Below are 19,085 nucleotides of genomic sequence, written 5' to 3' on the forward strand. Positions count from 1 at the left end.
CGGCCTCAAGATTCCTGCTATAGCGTGCCCCTAGACACACACAGGAAGCCCAGCCCTGTCTTCCTGCTAACCCTTCCTGTCATCGAATAGCTGGAACTCCAGGGGAAAGTGTTTCTGCAGGAAGCTTTTATTGAATACTTACCTGTTTCAGACCCTTTGCTGGGCATGAGAAATGAAATGGATAAGACTCTGTGTCTTAAACACACTCTTAACAGCAAATAATTGAAGTGCATTGTGAGTCTTTTGCTTTGCTCTTGGGCCTTTGGTGTTGGAGGAGGATAGAGGAGAGATCTTTTTACACTACTGTAGTGCGGGTGCTGGAGGAGTCTTTAGAGGGCCTCACGTTAAGGGATTTAACTGTGATTCTCCAACAGAAGAGGGAATAAACAGTACCACATGCAACAGGAAAGTCTGAACGAAGTTTCAGAGTTGTGAGAGAGGCTGACTTCTAGGGAGAGCCTGGGACATCTCTGGAAAGGAAGATTAGTCGAGGAAGTGCAGCCACATAATAAATGCCACCTCCCTGGAACTCCTGCCCTCATGTCGGCTGCTGCGATTGGCATCCCCTTAGGAGTCTGTGGGCAACACAAGCCCTTCTGCTCTCCACCCCACTGGTGCCCACCGCAAACTCTCGCCCCTCCAACTCATCCGATGAAAGGACCCAGGGCCATTTCCTAGGCATTAAGTGCTCATGCAAGGTCTTCAGCACTGCTCTGTGGCAGGACAAACCCCAACCACCTTGGCCTTCTCTTTCTGTTTTGATGTGATGGGGGCCAAATAGTTGGGCAGGGGTGAGTGAAAGAGCAACAGATGAAAAAGTTGCACTCACCTGACCAGTAAAGCATGTGCTCAGAGTTCCCAGAGGTCAAAGTGAGTTCTGGTGACCCCCGCGCGCGCGCGCGCGCGCGCACACACACACACACACACACACACACACACACACACACACTCTCACAACTGCAGGGGTTCTCAAAGATGGTCTGGGAGAGTAGGGGAAGGACAGAGGAGCCGAGGGTCCTGTAGAGTGAGTAGTAGAGGACATGAAGAGCCTGTGAAACCTATAGAAAGTAGGGTTAGATGAAGTCCAAGGTTGAAGGAGCAGGGCTCAGGAGCCCGAGAACCCTGAATCTGAGCAGTGAGTATCTATGCGATTTCCACACGCATGCACGTCACAGCGCCTCATTGAACCTCCCAAGAGGTAATGAGATCAGTCTTCAGGACTTCCATCATGTTTAACCTATTTTATTTGGCACTTACTTACTGAATATTTTATAGGTGCTGGGTGCTGAGGATACAACTGTGAATAAGACTGACTGCTCTGCCTCCGCCTCTTTGCATAAATGTCTTACTCAGAGATGTTAAGCATATAATAACAATGACAGTAGGGTGAAAAGATTTTTTTTAAGGAGAATTTTTGTTCTAAGATACTTAACATAGATGACAATCAATAGGTGTCAGCCCTGTCCTTTTCCAACATGTCACTGAAAAGGGTCCTCAAATTAAGAAGAAATACTTTGATTCCCCAACACTATAACTTGGGTCTACTTCCACTTCCTCTTTTTTGAAGGGCTTCATACCTTATCCCATGTCCATTTCTCCTCTGCTGCTCTCCGGGTCAGATTCTCTGAGAGCCTAGCCAACCTGGGAGGCCTCCTTGTAGTCTGCTGGGATCTCACCCAGGCCAGGCCTCATGCCAGAATGACTTTCACCTCAGCCCAACAAAGCCCGTGGTAGCCCTTGTTCACAGACCACACTCAGGAAATGGAGAGGGCAGGGGCCAGAGACCTAAGAGCCGCCAGTTGTGCTGATGACATTCCTGGACTACTTCAGCGCAGCTCTGTGCAGTCAGATCAGCTCTTCCTGAGGCCTTCTAGGATCACTTAATCATCTACCCCTGGGAAGGACAGAGGAAGCGAGAGGGTCCTGTAGAATGAACATTAGAGGACATGAAAAGCCTGTGAAACCTCTGGAAAGTAGAGTTAGATGAAGAAGTACAAGGTTGAAGGAGCAGGGCTCAGGAACCCGAGAACCCTGAGCCTTGTTCCTTTCCCTCCCCTAATATTTATAGATTGTCAGACTGCCCAGAGTCAGCCGGGGAGCCTGTGTTTTGTCCCCTTTGTCTTCACTGTATGAAGATACCCCACCAAAGGCCTCACCCAACCATCACTTGCCCATCCTCCAAGTTTACATCCATCGTTTTGAGACATCCTAGTCTTCTCCAGATGCAGCATGGCTGCTATTGCTTCTGTCCAGAGTCCTCTTGTCAGTTACACAGCAATTGTGACAAGCAGCTGTCACCTGTTTCTCCAGATGCTTGACTACGAACCCTCAAAGCCACATAGCCTATCACTGGCACTTATTAGATATGTAATAGATTTGCACTGAAGGAATGAGGCCAGATGTCTCTGCCTTTATAGCAACTACAGAGGTGCCTAGCCACAGTAGCAGGTCAAAGTGGTCAAGGCCATCCTCCAGGGCATGATAAGGTCCACAGAGGCTCACCGGCCTGCTCTGCCCTGGGCCACAAAGGCACATCTACCTGCCCTGCCTGAATCACCTCCCTCTTCCCAAGACCCATGCTTATTTCCTTCATCATTACTTCACTGTCCGTGTTCAGATTTTTTTTCGAGAAAGCAGATCATTGTTATTCTAATCTAAAACGCTCCTGTGCCACAGTTATGTGTTCTGTTTGCATTCAGGAGTTTTGACTTGATTCACTTTGTACTTTGGAAACCTAGACTTGGGCTTCAAACTCATTGTAGACTTACAGAAATAAATATGATTTAATCCTTTTAAGAGGAAACCTAATATCATGAACTCTTTGAAATAAATCAGAAGTTATGATGTCTAAACATGTATATGATTTGAAGACACAGGTGACCTCTAGACCTCTTGAAATCACATCAAGTGGCAACTTTTCAGAGTTAAGATAAAGGCGTAGTATAATTTCATCTCTTTGTTGTACCAACAAACAGGCTGCTCTCCTCAATGACTCAATCCATGTTTTATAAGAGGAATCACCAGGACTTAAAAGTGGTAGAGGATATAGGACATACGATTTATACCCTGTCTTTTAGCCTAACTCCACTGTGCACCTATCACATCTGTATATATACATAATAGTATTTCACATGATGAATTACAAACTTCACTGGAGCTGAAATATTTTCTATTTGTCCCAGAATCCTCAGTGTCTCTTACAGAGCTTATATGGTGAGTAGATTTATGTAGGTTGTGTATCAGAGCTTGTGTGGTAAGTTGGTTTATGTGGGTTCTGTGTCTGAGTTTATGTGGTAAGTGGGTTTGTGTGGGTTGTGTGTCAGAGTTTGTGTGGTAAGTGGGTTCATGTGGGTTGTTTGTCTGAGTTTGTGTGGTGAGTGGGTTCATGTGGGTTGTGTGTCACAGCTTGTGTGGTGAGTGGGTTCATGTGGGTTGTTTGAGTTTGTGTGGTGAGTGGGTTCATGTGGGTTGTTTGAGTTTGTGTGGTAAGTGGGTTCATGTGCGTTGTGTGTCACAGCTTGTGTGGTGAGTGGGTTTGTGTGGGTTGTTTGTCAGAGTTTGTGTGGTGTTTGTGTAGGTTGTGTGTCAGAGCTTGTGTGGGGAGTGGGTTCATGTGGGTTGTGTGTCCGAACTATGTGGTGAGTGGGTTTGTGTGGGTTGTGTGTCACAGCTTGTGTGGTGAGTGGGTTTGTGTGAGTTGTGTGTCAGAGTTTGTGTGGTGACAGAGTTCATGAATGACTGAAGGAGGAGACAGGCACTACCTTTTGTGCCCTTGTAAAAGCTTTCTTTACTTGGCTAAGAGGTTTTTCTCCATGGAAGGTGTATTTTCCCCAAAATAAACCTCAAGTGTGTGTCACTACCAGAATGCCAGTGGATCAAAAGGCCTTTCTTTTTATTCCTACTCTTCCCACAAAATGAAAAAAGTTCCTTTGTTACCTAAAATATCCGAGCCAGAAGGTAGTGTTGTCCCCTAGCGCAAGTGCTTATTATTGTGGCTAATTTGGTCACATGTGTTTGAGGCAGAACAATGCCTCAGAAATTTTAAAAAGCAAAACAGCAATCTGAAGCATTTGTTGTAATGAGATGTAAATTGCCAACATCGGGAGTGGAGCCGACTAAAATTTGCAATAAAGCCCCCCCACCCCCACGTCTTAAATTAAAAGCACTAGAACCCTCCCTCTGCTCTCCAAGGAAACAACATGGGGCTTTTTGTTGTTGGTGGTTTTTGTTGGATTTTGTCCTTTTCTTTCCTGATTCTGTAATACTGAACACGTGCATTACTGACTGATTCATCCCTCCCCCCCAACCCCGTTCTCTGCCCATTCATCTGCCATTTTCTGAGCCTCTGTTGTATGCCTGCCTCGGCCCTTGGCTCTTCAGGAGTCATCATCAGCCTGCATGGTGTCCCTTGGTCACCTCTTTGTAAGTGGGAAAGCTGAGGTTCAGAGATGAAGTGACTTTTCTAAGATCCTTTATCTTGGAGTCAAACCCACATCTGCTGAAAATAATTGTCAGGATGTGCATTTGTCCAGTTTCTCTAGAGGCCCCACTTGCTGAGGCTGTAGCCCTGGCTTGTACTTTCTGTATATACCGTGTGCCAGAGAAAGGAGACTGTGGCAGAGAGCTGCCACCAGTGTTGAATGATTCTGACTCAAGGTGGTAAGCAACGCTGATCCTTGAGAGCAGTACGGTAGCCTCAATGTTTGGCAGAGCTCTGCTAGACCCTGAAGAGGTGAGTCTGAGCATAGGAAAGGACCTGGAAATGGTTACAAGGCCTCCTCTGCACAGGGTCTTGTGCTAAGTACTAGGGGCTAAACCAGACCAGCAGGGTCCCGACTCACTGAGTCCATGGTTTACCAGAGTCAAAAGTAAGCACACAAGTGGATGTGTAAGAATGGGCAGTGGGGCTAGTTGACTAACTACCCACTCTGTGCCAGACACTGAGGCTCCCCTCCACCACCGTGTGTGTGTGTGTGTGTGTGTGTGTGTGTGTGTGTGTATGTATGTATCTGTGTCTGTGTCTGTATGTCTGTGTTTAATTCATTTATTTTTCAGTCTTGTCAAGTTGTCCTTTCCTTCATGCGAGGCTAGGTCAGAGATGTGTTATATTATCTCTTGTGACAAGAATTTGACGGGGTGCCAGATGAGCCCTGGTCTCTGACATAAAAAGACTGTCCAGTCCCTGCCTCTGCTCAGCTTCACAGCTCAGTTGAGGCACTAGATGCATTTATGGAGTGGAGATGGTGTCAGGGAGGGTACAAAGGAAGGTGGAGCGCTTCAACTGGAGCTAAATCACAGCCTTCCTACAGTACATGTGAAGCCGGTGTTTAATCCCAAGCCAGGAGGGGACAGTTGCCCCTATTTGAAGAATCGTGGTGGTCTTATGGGAGAAGTGGCATTTGCGTCAGACCTTGTGTCACCCTGGGAGTTTGGGCAGTTGGACAAAGGGGACAATACACAAGCACAGCCCCTGAGACCAAAGAGAAGGTGTCTGTGCTAGGATGGCCACTTGGACTAGAAAGGATTCTCAGGAGAATGGACTAACAGGACATTGAGCCAGAGAAATGACACTCAACTCCAGCCCTTCCAGTCTCTGCCAGTGTGGATGCAGAGTCCTTTGTCTATGACCATAGCCTCCAGAACTGTCCATTCTGAGTAGCTGCTTCTGAAGTTTATCTAGTCCCCATTTCTACTTCCTGGACTGTAAAAGGTTACAGGCATTCCTTCCTACCCATACTTCTTCCTCCAATTCCCCTTCTTAGCAGTATACCCATCAAAGACCTACCACTTCCAGGCTCTCTGTCCTCATGTCATAGTGAATTTACTAAGAGCCTACCATGTGCCAGGGACTACTGCTGGCTCTGGAGGGGCAGTATGAGAAAAGCCATGCTCTTGCAGAGCTTCACAGTATAACACTGCAAACAGATAGGGGCTGCACACATAGCTTACAAGTTAGAACAGAGACTGTACCTAGGAGCAAGGCATCGGAAAGAAGCCATCAGACTGGGAACTGGGTGGATAGAAAGGCAGCCTCCAACACTGATTTAATAGTGCAGAGGCCTAGGATAGCACAACACACAAAACTGAGCAAAGGAGTCAATCTGAATTCCTGACATAGAGAGAGGCTGGTTGTCCTGGGCCTTCGTGGGCCATGGTGGGGGGCTTAATGTTAAGTGTAAGGGGGTGGGAAGCAAGGAGGAACAATGTCGTGTGGAAGTTACCTTGGCAGCCATTGAGCCGTCGAATTCTCCTTGTTTGAGACAAGGTGTCATGTATCCCAGGCTGGCCTGCAACTTGCTATCCAGATGAGGCTGGTTTTCAGTGTCTGATCCTCCCAAGCATGAGTGCTGGGATTAGGGACATGAGCCTTTGCCTAACAGTCTTCCCTCTTGAAAAGAAGGAGGTTTCATGGACCTTGCAAAGATGGCCTGAGAGCCAATGGATGCAATGGCCTTCTCAGCCTGTTTCTCTTTTTCTGTCACTGCACAGCAGAGCAGAATGAGACAGCAAACACCTCAGCCTATCCTCAAGGGAAAGTAGAGCAATTACATTTTCCAGATCTGAGAAAAGAGCAAATGTTTTTACTTATTCATATCTTGACAATTCACACCTGTAGTAGAGAAACTTCGGCATGTGCTTTGGAGACTTTCAGTTCATTCTTTGTTAAGCTCCTTTCTTTTTAAGTAAACATTTGGAGAGCACCTACCAGGTTTGGGCCATAAGGGGAAAAATAAGAGCCAGGCCTGATGTTGTATAAAGCACACTTAGGTTATACTGTCAGAAAGATAAAGATGCTATCTGTCCTTCACGCCACAAGTTTCTTCATCTACAGCTCATTCACTTATTGTCACGAAATTTAAAGATGCAGAGCCAGGGTTGGAGCTCAATCTGTACCAACATGCTGTGTGTTCTTTTATCTGTGCCATTCTGCTCTCTGTCCTTTCTGTGGTCAGCTTTGTGGAAAGCTCATGCTTAAATCTTTGGAGACTGCAGAGTCTATCTTTCATTGACAGCTGCTAGCTGCCAGCAGCTCAGGGATGATATTCTTATTCTGGGAAACTCTGTCATAAGGACTTCTACCAGCAAATTCACAGTCACATTCCCTCCATTAGCCAAAATCTAGGATATGTCAACTGAGCATAGAGTTGCAACCAGATCATTACACAAGCATTTAGCAAATAAAGAGCTTCGAACCCAGTTGTCCATGTGGCCAGGATAAGAAGTTGAATCCTGAATTCATCACTTACTTAAGTGAAACACATAGCAGCAAACAGCTCCACAATTTTAGTGAAGGCCAGAATGTGAAACTATAGGCTTTTGAAGTTGTTCTCGCAGACAAGTTAATTATTTGACCATATTTACCCATTTTCTCTGTTCTTTGGTAATCAAGACACAATGAGTGATTTTTAAAAAACTGTCATTTTAAAAGCTAGTAAAGAAAAATATACCCCCCCCAGAAACAGCAACCATTTCCCCAGCTTCCTTTCACTTAATCTCACATAATTTGTGTTGATTGCATTAAAATAAAAATATGAATGATCACTGTATCAAGCAATCAGGAGTTCACTCTGTGTTGTATTTTAATTTCTTGGTTAGAATGCCCTTGCTCAGATACTAGGTCCCCGGAAGGAGTTCTTTTCATTTCTCCCCACAGCTTTCCCCATTTCCCTTTGCTCACATGGCCCTCTCCATCACAGGCTCCAGAGATTAAGTTTGTTGGCTAGCCCAAAATTTGCATATTCTAGTAATTGTCATCCCTTCTCCAGCAGTCTGAACAGACCCTCTCTCCTGTGAAGGAAGTTGAGTTTCCTGCCATTCTACATAGATACGGTCACCCTAGAAGGTGTGCTTCAATCATACCTAATCACTGAAGTCTAGTTAATTCTTGCCCTCTGATTCCACCTTGTGACATTCACGCCTCATAGTGCTTAGAGTCTGGGTTTAAGTGTAGCATAAAGAACAAAAATAAGGTAGCTTTTTTTTTTAGTGCCACTATGTGCTGATAGATGCATAGTTAAGAATATTTGCCTTTTATTTTCCTTGGAGTTCTAGACAGATCTCTTTTCTTAACTGCCTAGGTCCCGCCATTGACTTGGAAAAAGTAAAGTCAGAATGTCTCGAGCCCGAGCCGGAGTTACGGAGCACTTTCAGTGAGGAAGCAAATACGTCGTCCTATTACCCCGCTCCTGCACCTGTCATGGACAAGTATATCCTAGACAATGGCAAGGTAGTGTTTTCAGCTCGATATCCATCCCCCCAGGTGTTTGCTAGTCAGAGGAAAGGTGGAGAGTATGGCGGGGGCCTTCTGAAGCCCAGTGTGGCTAGCTAGCCTCCCAACCTAGACCCGGGTGACTGTGGAATTTATGGCATGGTAGCATAGGTTTCCTGGGACTTCTTCCTCTTTAAAAAAACCATTGTGTCAAAATAACTATGAAACTAACCTAACATTTTAGAACAGCTTAGTAATGAGAAAAAAAATTAAAAAGGAGTTCCTTTAATAGTTCGATGAAATTCTTCCTATCTTTCTATGAACCCAGATGCCCAGAGAATATAAGGTTAACTCAAAGTGAATTACCCATTTGTAGATAGCGATTCAGTGTATATTCATTCAACATTTACAGATGTTCCCAGCCCCCCCCCCCCCACACACACACACTATATCCTGGGGATACAAGGATAAATGAGCCATACCCCTTGTCCTCAAGTCACTGGTCCACAACTCTAGGGCTACACCTAACTCCTCATATTTCTCTCATGGCTCCTGAAAACAAGTCATGAAAGAACATATAAGCCTTGGTGGTAAGGAAAAGTCTGTCAGAGCCCTTTGTCGAGGCCCTGGTAAAACCAGCTTTAGTGTTACACTCTGCCGCTACCACACACATTTCACACTCTGCCACTACCACACACATTTCACACTCACCTCTCCTTGGCCCCCAGGAGTCATCTGTGCCAGCTTGTTTATCTTGCCTCGTGCTTTGAGTGGTCTCTGTTTATCTGATATCATCCCCTAGTGCAAAGGAAAGATTGTACAAGTTGGTTTGTCGAGATACATCCCCACAACTGTCTGGCCTGAACATGTTGTCAAGCTGAGGAAAAGAAACATGTTTCTCTTCAGGACTCTCTTGGGTGTGCTGCCATGCCCGGCATCTCTCATGGAGCACTTGCTCCTCTGCAGGGAGAGGACTTGATGGCCCAGGGCCTAGGTCTTGTCTTTGCTTCGCACCTCAGACGTTCACAGTAAGCTTCGCGGGAGTAAGGTTGGAAGCTCAAGCCTTAGGTCACAGCATAACTCTACTTTCGTACTGTGTGACATCAGGCAGGTCCTTGTCTGTAAAAAGCACATCATATTGATGCTTTCCATGGGCCATTTCAGACTGTAAGTGTGTAGCTAAGTTTGGTAAACCACCCAAGGTGAAGCTAGAATGGGCGAACCGTTCTGGGACTCTTGATTTCCTTTTAGTCATGATCACATTGTGGAGTGATTGAAGATTTTTTCTTAAGAAACTTCCAAGAAACATCTATTTCTCTTTTGCTTTGAGGGCTGCCAGGCAGCTTCTGAGCCCTGCTGCAAAAGTAACATTCTCTCCCAAGAAAATAGGTCTCTAAACCTCCTTTAATTTTTAACACACACATTAAAAGCTTCTGGAAAATGTCTCTTTTTCTTTTTCCCAGCCACTGCTCTAAACCTCACCCAACTTTTCTTTGAGGCTAATTTGTAGTCAGGCAGAGGACTTTTGGAACAGGAAGGGAGGGAAGCAGACACTAAGAATGGACGACAGCTCCTCACAGCAGTAGGCGTCACATCCCAAATGATGGCCTTGTTCCTGCTGTCTTGCCTGGGCCTTTCTTCTGTCCAAACAGAAGAATGGAGCTCTGCAAGGCCTGGATCACTGGAATCTGATCCATTTGCCACTAGAAATGAGTTTCATCCTATTTCATACATCACAAAGTAATTCTTGAAGTCCAGTCCTACCAGATGCCATATTTTTTATAATCTTCCCTGATAAGGAAAGCTAACGTTTTTTATCAAATGTTACCATAGTTTACCTGAATGGGGTTTGCCACACAGATCAGTTTCTGATTTTGATAAGTCCATTGCTTATCTAAGATGTTTTTATTTAGATTAAAAAAAACACCCCATTGTATTATAAAATTGCAAAGGCCATTAAACAGTATGACTTATATTTGCACATTATGTAACAGATCTTGAAAATGCACCCAGAGCAGGGCCTAATCTAAGCTGTGTGACAGGTTAAGGGCAGGTGGGAACTGAAAGCCAAGTCTCCTAGTTTCTAGGCCAGTGCTTTTTGCAGTCTGTCTTGCTGTGTCCCTGGGAACTGCACACTGCTCTAGGTAGCCATGAGTGTGCTGACCTCAGCAGCCCTGGTCTCAGTTGCTCAACGTGGACCTATGATGGGTCTTCCTGAGGCCAGGGGACCATTTCTTTCTGTGCTATGGCACTGGCATTGTACTCAGGTGGATGCCAAAAAATATTTTGTCCTCTGAGGAAGAGCTGCTCATCAGAGATGAAGCCAAAGCATGAAGATATATTAAATATGCTCATGCATTGAGTATGCTTTGAGTTTAGACTGGTCTTGATCACTCTGCAAAAAGCAGAAGGGGAAAGCCTTGACCTCTCTCCACTGGAATGTGCTGTGACAGGTGAGACTGAGTCGGGTAGTGATGGCTGTAGATGAGCTGGTTCTTCATAAGGAGTATTACCTAACTCTGTGGCAGTTAAATAACATTTCCTGGATTGTGGACTGAGTATGGAAACCTGACAAGGAAACTGTGATTGGACTGAGTATGGAAACCTGAGTAGCTTAAAATGACAGGAATCTGTCATCTTAAGGACATCCCTTCTTTTCCAGACCAGAGGAATGTGAAAGCAGAGATGCCAATGGGAAAAGAAGGGGCAGGGGTATAGCAGCCACTAGCTGTATGTTCTCCTTACGTCTAGTTCATCTCATTTAGTACTTGATTACCCCTCCAAGAGCTAGAGGATGATCTGTGTGGTTGAGAAAAGTGAGGCTTAGGGAAGTATGGCGACTAGCCCTGACCCATGGTAATCAGCTGACAGACGGAAGAGACAGGGTCCACCCCAGGGCTAGCAGCTCAGGGCCCATCCCCCTCCTGTTCAAGCACTGGAAGAAGGAGGTGGATGTGTTCAGAGACTTTCTAGAGGAATGGACTTACTGGGTTAGTGATAGAATGGAGCCAGGCTGAGGAGGTCAGATCTGCTGTGATAAGAAATAGGGAGCCATTCCAAATTCCAAAGGGTTGACATAAAAACATAGAACTGAAGACTGCCGGGGCCATCTAGTTAAAAGAGGAAAGCAGTGTTTTAGGGAAGTGGATGTCAGTGATTACAGGGTGAGCTGAACAGGGCAGCCACTGGCAAGAAAGCCAGTCAGCGGGCTTCTTTCCAGTCTCTATCTGCCTGTGGAATACTATACTGGGATCTGGGACAGGATGTGGCCTACAGGTGCAGAAGACTCAAAGAGAAACCTATAATAAGCAGGGCTTGCTGCGTTAGGTGTGCACTTTCCAACCACATTAGCTCCACCTTGGCACTCAGGCTATGGCAGGGCAGGCCAGGAGGGCATGAACTGGACTACACAGATTTGGGACTGAATTTTGATTTTTAAATTAGCTGATTGCATTTCTTGAGGAAAGTAATTTACTCCCCTCCACACCCCGAATTTGTGTTTCCAACTTCTAACTCTTAAGATCCTTATGAGGATTAAGGAAATTGAGTTCATTATAGGTACTCAATAATATGGCTCCTTTTTCTTCTAGAACACTGGCCTACATGACTTCATCTTTCTCCCAGAGTAACAAATTATGCCAGGTGCTGTAGTGTAGGCTTATGATCCCAGTAGTCAAAAAGCTGATGCAGGAGAGTTGCTGCATATGTCTCTGCTTTTCTCTTTCAGAATCTAGTCTAGAGCAAAGTCCCTTGTCTCCCTCCCACCTCAGGAAGCTTGTGTGGGTGGCTTCAGAGTGTCATCAAGGGAGGGACACAGCTCCATCGGGGACCTTGCCTCAGCACGCGTGCCCACCTGGCATAGACTGCCCACCTGCAATTCAGATGTGAACAGGGGAAAAGGCCAAATTTGGCCTTAGGCTCTGCTTGCTAAGCCAGCCCCAGGCGGCACGTCTCACCCCAGGGCTGCTCATCTGTCTGAGCAGAACAAACTGATTTGCAGTACAGAAATGCTCAGCACAGAGAGGCCAGGTGGATCTGGTTATCTGTCCTCATACAGTGGGCTGAATGATCTTTTGAGCAAAAGGAGGTGACGCTAGATGTGGCCTGCAGAACATTTACTTAGCAACGAGAGTGAGTTGCCTGGTTGTTTGTTTTGATACTTAGAAAACCTCAGTAATTGATGAAGGAAGTATTACCGGCTGGCCTGGCTGCCCATCTCTGTGTCCACCTTTCTTCCCAAGCCAAGTTTGAGTAGAAGAATCTTTAATCATTTCTTGAGCAATTGTTCGTACATTCTGCCATCAATCTGTATGTGTGTATGCCATCTCAGGCCAAGACCTCTCCTAGATGTCTCCTGACCATGCCTTGGTGATGACCTGCAGGTCTTTATGAAAACAAAGGCCTTTGGCAGAGCCTTCTCACACCCCTTGGACAGACCAGCTGATTAGCAGGCCCCTCCCGTCCACCCCTCAGAGTCTGTTTCTTTCTTTCACAAGCTCAACAGAAACTCAGCCTAAACGGCTATGTCAGGGTCAAAACTTTTTTATTTTTAATGATGAACATTAGTATTGGTTTGCATGCCGTTACAGGCCACAACTGGGGACAAATTTTAAAGCTATAGCTCACTGCTGGAAGCAGAGAGGGTACAGTGATTTCTTGGCTCTCACTTATCACTCTGGCTGTTTCTTTTCTAGGGAACACAAGATTGTGTTCTGGTGTGTGTGCTACCAAAATCAAACCGGATACGTTGTGGTTGCATTTAATTTCTTAAAACCCTCGGTGTTCTGAGCCAGAGAGATGAACTTTGAGATGCAATCCAAGTCTCCCACTTGGTAGATAGGGAAGCTGCAGTCTGAGCTGGAGAAGGACTCGCCCAGCTCCCTCCCGCTGGCGGCAGAGCCAGGCAACTGCTCTGCTCCTGCCAGCTGGCAGGGGTTTAGAACTTAGCTCTAAATTGGAATTATCTAGGGAGCTAAAGCATCCTGGTGTCTGGGCCACACCCAGACTAAATAATTCAGAGTCTTGGAGCGGAGGCCTAGGCACCAGTGATTGCGACAGCTGGGTGAGTCCTGCACGCAGCCTCCCCCAAGTCAGCAGGAGGTGTGCCTCAGAATGTGCAGGTAGAAGAGGCTCTGATATTTCGAGAGCGTAACACACATGAGCGCATAATGTCCCGAGCACGGGTCAGGCTCCGAGCACCTGTGTCATAGCATTTAGAACCCCAGATCTGCCGCTCACAAGTTGAGTGACTTCTAAAGTCACTTCACATCACTGAACGGGATCTTCCCATTCATAGTACCTTCTGGGTGAGAGAGCGAAGTCGGAGCTTTAGAATAAGGCCGGATGCATTGCAGGAATTCTGTAAGCGATGCTGTCATGGCATCTGCAGCATCATCCCTTAGAGTGGAGAAGCAGTGTTTTAAAGGACAAAAGCGGCCTCCAGCTGCCTTCCTGTCGGACTAAACAGATGTGCTGTTATCTTTTCCAGGTTCATCTGGGCAGTGGGATTTGGGTTGATGAGGAGAAATGGCACCAGCTACAAGTAACTCAAGGAGATTCTAAGTACACGAAGAACTTGGCAGTCATGATCTGGGGAACAGATGTTCTGAAAAACAGAAGTGTCACGGGAGTCGCCACAAAAAAAAAGAAGGATGCAATCCCGAAGCCACCCCTCTCTCCTCACAAGCTAAGCATCGTCAGAGGTAGCACACCCGGTGGGAGCGCAGTGCTGGACACCCTGTCCTTTACTCTGTCAGACACATGTCGTGCAGGTTTCAATTCGGTGAATGCTTACTGAAGCCCCTGTGTGCCAGGCACCGTGTGGGACACAAGAGCATAGAGGCAGACATCATAGCTGTCCCCAGAGATCTCACACTGGACATGACAAATGAACGTGGACACAAATACAGCTCGAGGGTGTAGCGTGTCATGCAAGAGGGAATTGTCGGGAGGGGAGGATGCCTCGCTGGCAAAGCCGGGAAGAATCCCAGGGAGAAGGCTGCTGAAGAGGGGCCTTCAGTGCTCCTCAGACAGGGACGGACGGACGGACGGACGGACGGACGGGGTTAGTGTGGAGAGGTGCTTCAGGAGGCCGAAGCATCTTGAACAGAGGGTGAGTGCAGATGGGCAAGGGGTGTGTCTAGGGAGCAGTCGAGGTGCAGGCTGGGGAAATTTCTTATTTTAGCCATGTCTAGAGCCATCAGTGAGATGAGCAGCAGTTGGTACGGCTTCCTTCTTGGCGTTGGGGACGGTGGCCAGAGAATCAGGGAGTCGTTTGTCACCCAAAGATATGGATGTTCCCCACACTCCTTTTCCATCTTCCCTCTCTCCCTCCTTCCTTTCCTTCTTTCCCCTATTCTCTTTCTTTTCTCCCCTTCCTTACCTTCACACCCTCTTCTTCCTCTCCCCCATCTATTCCCTAAGTTCTTACTCTTTTCTAGACCCTCTCCTGGGTTTTGAGAACACAAAGGACAAAACATAGAGTGCATCTACAAGGAGCTCAGTCTCATGGGGAAGCTAAATATAAGAACAACAGTACTGTACGATCAGTACAAAGTAAGGAATATGGTATAAGGAGCAGAGTGAATATAGTAACTGCTAATTATTCTGAGTACTTGTTATATACTATTATATTAAAACATCTGTCTTAAACAGATATATATATATATATATATATAAACTCACCATCCTATCAACAACCCTGCTGTTGGCTGCTGTTACTATCCTTTTCACAGTTAAGGTAACTGGGCCACGGAGGTAGTAGGTACTTTTTCCCCGAGTTATAATAGCCAGCAGAGGTAAATCCAGGAGGCCAAGGGTGGTTTTGGAGTCTGTTCCTCACCATTGTTCTCTAAATGGCCAGGTCTGCCACATTCCGGTGAAGAAAGTGAGACTCGTGAGGTGAATGCCTTGTTTGAGCAGGTCCTGTAGTTGAGCACATTCTGGGTCCAAATGACAAATGCAAGCTATGATGTAGTCAGGCGACTTCGGGTCCTCTGAGTTCCACCCACAATGTGATGGAACCAAGGGCTGCATCAGCTCTGTCGGGGAGGAGGCCTGCTGGAACAGATGGTGTTCCAGCTGAGAGTTACACTGGGCAAGGCAGAGACCAGCAACCTCAAGTGAAGTGGCTCACGGGGACAAGTGGCTTGAGAGTTGAGAGCGAGGTCGGGGAGGTGCGAAAGAGCCAGTCTTCCAAGGAAGTGCAAGACAGCAGTAGGCAGCTTGGGATTGCAGAGGCCATCCCTTGGAGGGGCGACCCCTGGGGAGCTGAAGCAGAGCCACCGGCCCTGCCACAGAGTAGGTAGGAGAATGTGCAGCAGAGAGTGGACAGTTACGTCGTATGTTCGAGAGGTCAAGGAGGCAAGACACTGAGTGATTAGGAAGCTAAGCTAAGGTCACAGCCATAAGGCGTCTGAGTCTAGATTCAAACCCACGCTTTCTCACTCTGGTCTGCAGCCTTTCCGATGTAACACAGGTGTCTCCCCTCCTGGCTAGCCCTGGATTAATTGAAGAAGGCAGCCACTTATTTTTAGATAATAAGAGGTAACCTTTAGTCAGCTGCTGTCCGAAATAGTGCAGCTTTATTCGGGAGGTCACCCTGAGAAAGGCCCTCTCGAGAAGGCAGCCCTGCTTCACGCGGTAGGTGCCAACCTCCAATTCTGTTACACTTGTCAGCGTGTGACTCAGCAGGTCCCAGGTGCCCTCAGACAACTGTCATGTTTGGGCGTGAAATTATCTGCCAAGAGTACCTCCACTGCAAGAAGCTGTAGCTGACTTCCCCCCATGCTCACGGCCCAGGGTAGTCCCAACACTGAACAAGGTTGAACACACGAAGCCCCGAGCGAGACCTGGGAACTGACCCTGCCCCACACTAGATATGGCTTTCCCCTTTCTCTCTTATTCTTGTTTCTCTTCAGATAACAGAAATCTTTAGCCATTTACTGGTCATTTCCCCTCTTCCTTTGCTTCCTTGGCTGAAAGCCTATGTGCTTGATTTTCATCTTTGTTTTTTAAGACAAGGTCTCTTACTCCATAGACCAGGCTGGCCACAAGCTCCTAGTCATCCTCCTGCCTCCACTGCTCTCTGCTACACTGCCCCTGTTAAAGGTTCTGCCCAGCATTTCTTGCTTATTTGATCATTATCTTTCCCCCTTGTCTCCATTAGAAGCTCAGCTTTATTTATGAGCATCTTGTTCAGGGCTTACATAAAGTAAGCATTTAAAAGACTTGACCTTTACCATGCAGCCTTCGGCCCTCTGTGTTCCCTCTTAATGAATAGCATAACCAGACAGGTGCATCCCTCTCTGCCCCCCACATTCCTGCCTCCCTATCCTTCCTGTTTCTAAACAACTCTCAGACCCCCTCTGTCTGTCCAGACCAACTGCTCTCAGAATTCAGACCTAACCACGTTGTTGTTTTTTCCCCCAAAGCCTCCAGACCCTTCTCCTCATTATGTAACCAGGTTGACCTCTCAGAAAACAGATATGACCTCTTACTACCACCCACCCCAGCCAGTTCAGAGTTCCCAAGATTAGAGAGTAAACTTAGCGTGACATGCGGGCATGTTCACAGTCTGGCCGCTGCCTATAGCTCTGGCTGTAGCTTTTAGTTATTAGCAGAAAGAACTGAACAAGCCTCACTCTCTCTCACCTCAGGGGATTTGCAAGTGTCATTCCTCAAGCCTGGGATAGTCACAGCCCCTCCCCCTGTCCTGTGGTGCCAGTTAGTGCTGACCACAGCAGATTTGCTTAGGATTTTATCCCCCCCCCACCCCCGCCCAAGAGACTGACTCTCCATGACCTCTTAGTGTTTCTACCGTGTGTCCCAGAGCACCCGTGTCTGGCTCAGTTCTTTTTTCTTGGAGGTTTCCTAGGACCCTCAGCTATGGCAGAGTGAGCCAAGCCAGACCTGGGTTTCAGGCTTCAAGTGCCAGCAGGAGTCTCTTGCCATACTGAAATATGAGGTTGATGTTTTACTTTTTCACTACGGCCAGGCAGGTTGGAGGTCTCCTGCCATCCCACCATACAGCCACCATGTTTAGCCTAATTATCCGAATGATTCCAGCTTGCCTTTAGCTGGTTCCTCCTGGGCAAGCTGTCTGGCAGGATTGGGACTGTTTGTATTTATTTTGTGTGTGATGCGAGCATACTTTGTCTTGTTGGGCATATAAAAGTGGCAGAAACCTTCACACTCACAGCATTGGGAGGATTTTCTCGTCTCTTTGATGTTCAAATTGTTCCCTCCCAGGTAGCAGTCCTGTGGGAGAATGCTGACCCTGCTTTAGGAAGATGAAAGCTGGAGGACAGAGCCGGGTCTGGCTCCGATGACAAGCTCCAAAACCACAGTGAAACCTTATTAAGGTCCAATGACCTTTTGCAGAGTATCTCAGCTTTCTAAATGAGCCGCAGCATTGCGTTCTGGTTAATTTTTATAACTTTTTTAATAGGACACATTAGCGCTGTTATAAACCTTGTTAATTAAGCAATAATCTCAAATGCTCCCTCGCAGAGGGACACATTCCCAGCATCTGCAGGTGATTAATAACTAGAATCTAACAAAAGCCTTTTAATCAACCTGAGGGGCCATTCAGAGCTGTTACCCCAGGAAATGAAGATGATTGGAATTCCATGCGGGCCTCCCTGAACACATTCTTCAACGCTTGCCCTTCCCTGTCCACTTCTTCTCTGGGGGCCATCACGCCTACCCTCCTGTCTTTTGCTTCTCTCTCCTGCCTTTATTGTCTTGACAACCACTGGAGAGACAAAACTCCCTAGATTATCTAGTTTGGCACATTACTGGAGAGCAACACTTATCCCGGGTTCATTTCAGAGGCATCTAGGATGAGAGCCATATTTGAGCCTGAACATCTCGTGACAGACTTCTCCCTGATTTAGATTAGGTCAAAGCAAGGTTGCTCAACTGATAACATGGTCCTGACTTAGGGAAGTGGGGCCTGATTGGATTTCATCAGATCACAAGTTGTATTTCCACAGGAAGCTCCATAGGCATGGGAGCAGAGTGCTAGGTAGACTTTAGTCACCTCACTCAGCTGGGTAGTGCCAAGCAGAAGAGAATGATCAGGACTTAAGATGATGAAAACTGGAGCGAGGATCTTCTGGGAACTGATGATAAGGACACTTGCTTTGTGGGGTGCTTTCTAAAGGGAAGGGATTATAGGTAGACAGAGCAGAAGATCCCGCTGCCCATCTTCTTATCTCAGTTCTTACAGATGAGTGGAGATAGACGAATTGGGCAATAGGGGTGGTCAGGAGGTAATGGAGGTCAGCTAAGGCACCTTTGAGTAAAACTCTTCTCAGAGGAGAGGAAATGGTGGGCCAGAAAAAGCACGTTTGTGACACACATACCCACAGTATGGATGGCAAGAGGAGGAAGGCATACTTGGAAAGGCAGCCATGGGTTCTGACCTGAACTGCCTCTTCACTCTAGTCCCCAGGCTACCCCCATGTGAATGGAAGGCTTAGCACAAGTTAGTCTTACAAGCTACTGGCCTGAATCACCTCTGTGTGCTGCCCTCAGAAAGGCAAACTGAGGTTATCCATCACAATTCCTTATGGTTGGATTGTCACTCTGTCTTCTGTGTGAGGAAACTAAAGATAAAAACTTGCAGTTTTGCCCATGATTATACACCCTACCCATATCAGGTCTGGAATATATTTGGGTGGTTTTTTTTTTTTTTTTTTTTTTTTTGTGTGTGTGTGTGTGTGTGTGTGTGTGTGTGTATACATATGTACACATAGAGGTTAGAGGTCAGTCTTGTTTCTCTGGTGCCATCCACCCTATTTGTTGAAACAGGGTCTTTTCACTGGCCTGGAACTCACCAATTATTCTGGGCTACCTAGCCAATGAGCTCCAG

General features: G+C 46.7%; 2 protein-coding genes across 6 annotated transcripts in view; both read left to right on the forward strand.

The window, feature by feature from the left end:
- The window catches only part of Agbl4 (ATP/GTP binding protein like 4), a 1,176,960-nt gene that overhangs the window by 957,655 nt on the left and 200,220 nt on the right, over positions 1-19,085 (forward strand). The gene's annotated exons all lie outside the window — the stretch shown is intronic.
- The window catches only part of Bend5 (BEN domain containing 5), a 49,734-nt gene that overhangs the window by 28,642 nt on the left and 2,007 nt on the right, over positions 1-19,085 (forward strand). For all 3 annotated transcript variants that reach the window (XM_028889978.2, XM_028890011.2, XM_028890002.2), the window contains exons 4-5: positions 8,079-8,227; positions 13,698-13,911. In XM_028889978.2, coding sequence (XP_028745811.1) covers positions 8,079-8,227; positions 13,698-13,911 — 363 coding nt within the window. The remainder of the gene's footprint in view (positions 1-8,078; positions 8,228-13,697; positions 13,912-19,085) is intronic.

Source organism: Peromyscus leucopus, chromosome 2, assembly GCF_004664715.2.
Source record: "Peromyscus leucopus breed LL Stock chromosome 2, UCI_PerLeu_2.1, whole genome shotgun sequence".
Classification (NCBI taxonomy): domain Eukaryota; kingdom Metazoa; phylum Chordata; class Mammalia; order Rodentia; family Cricetidae; genus Peromyscus; species Peromyscus leucopus.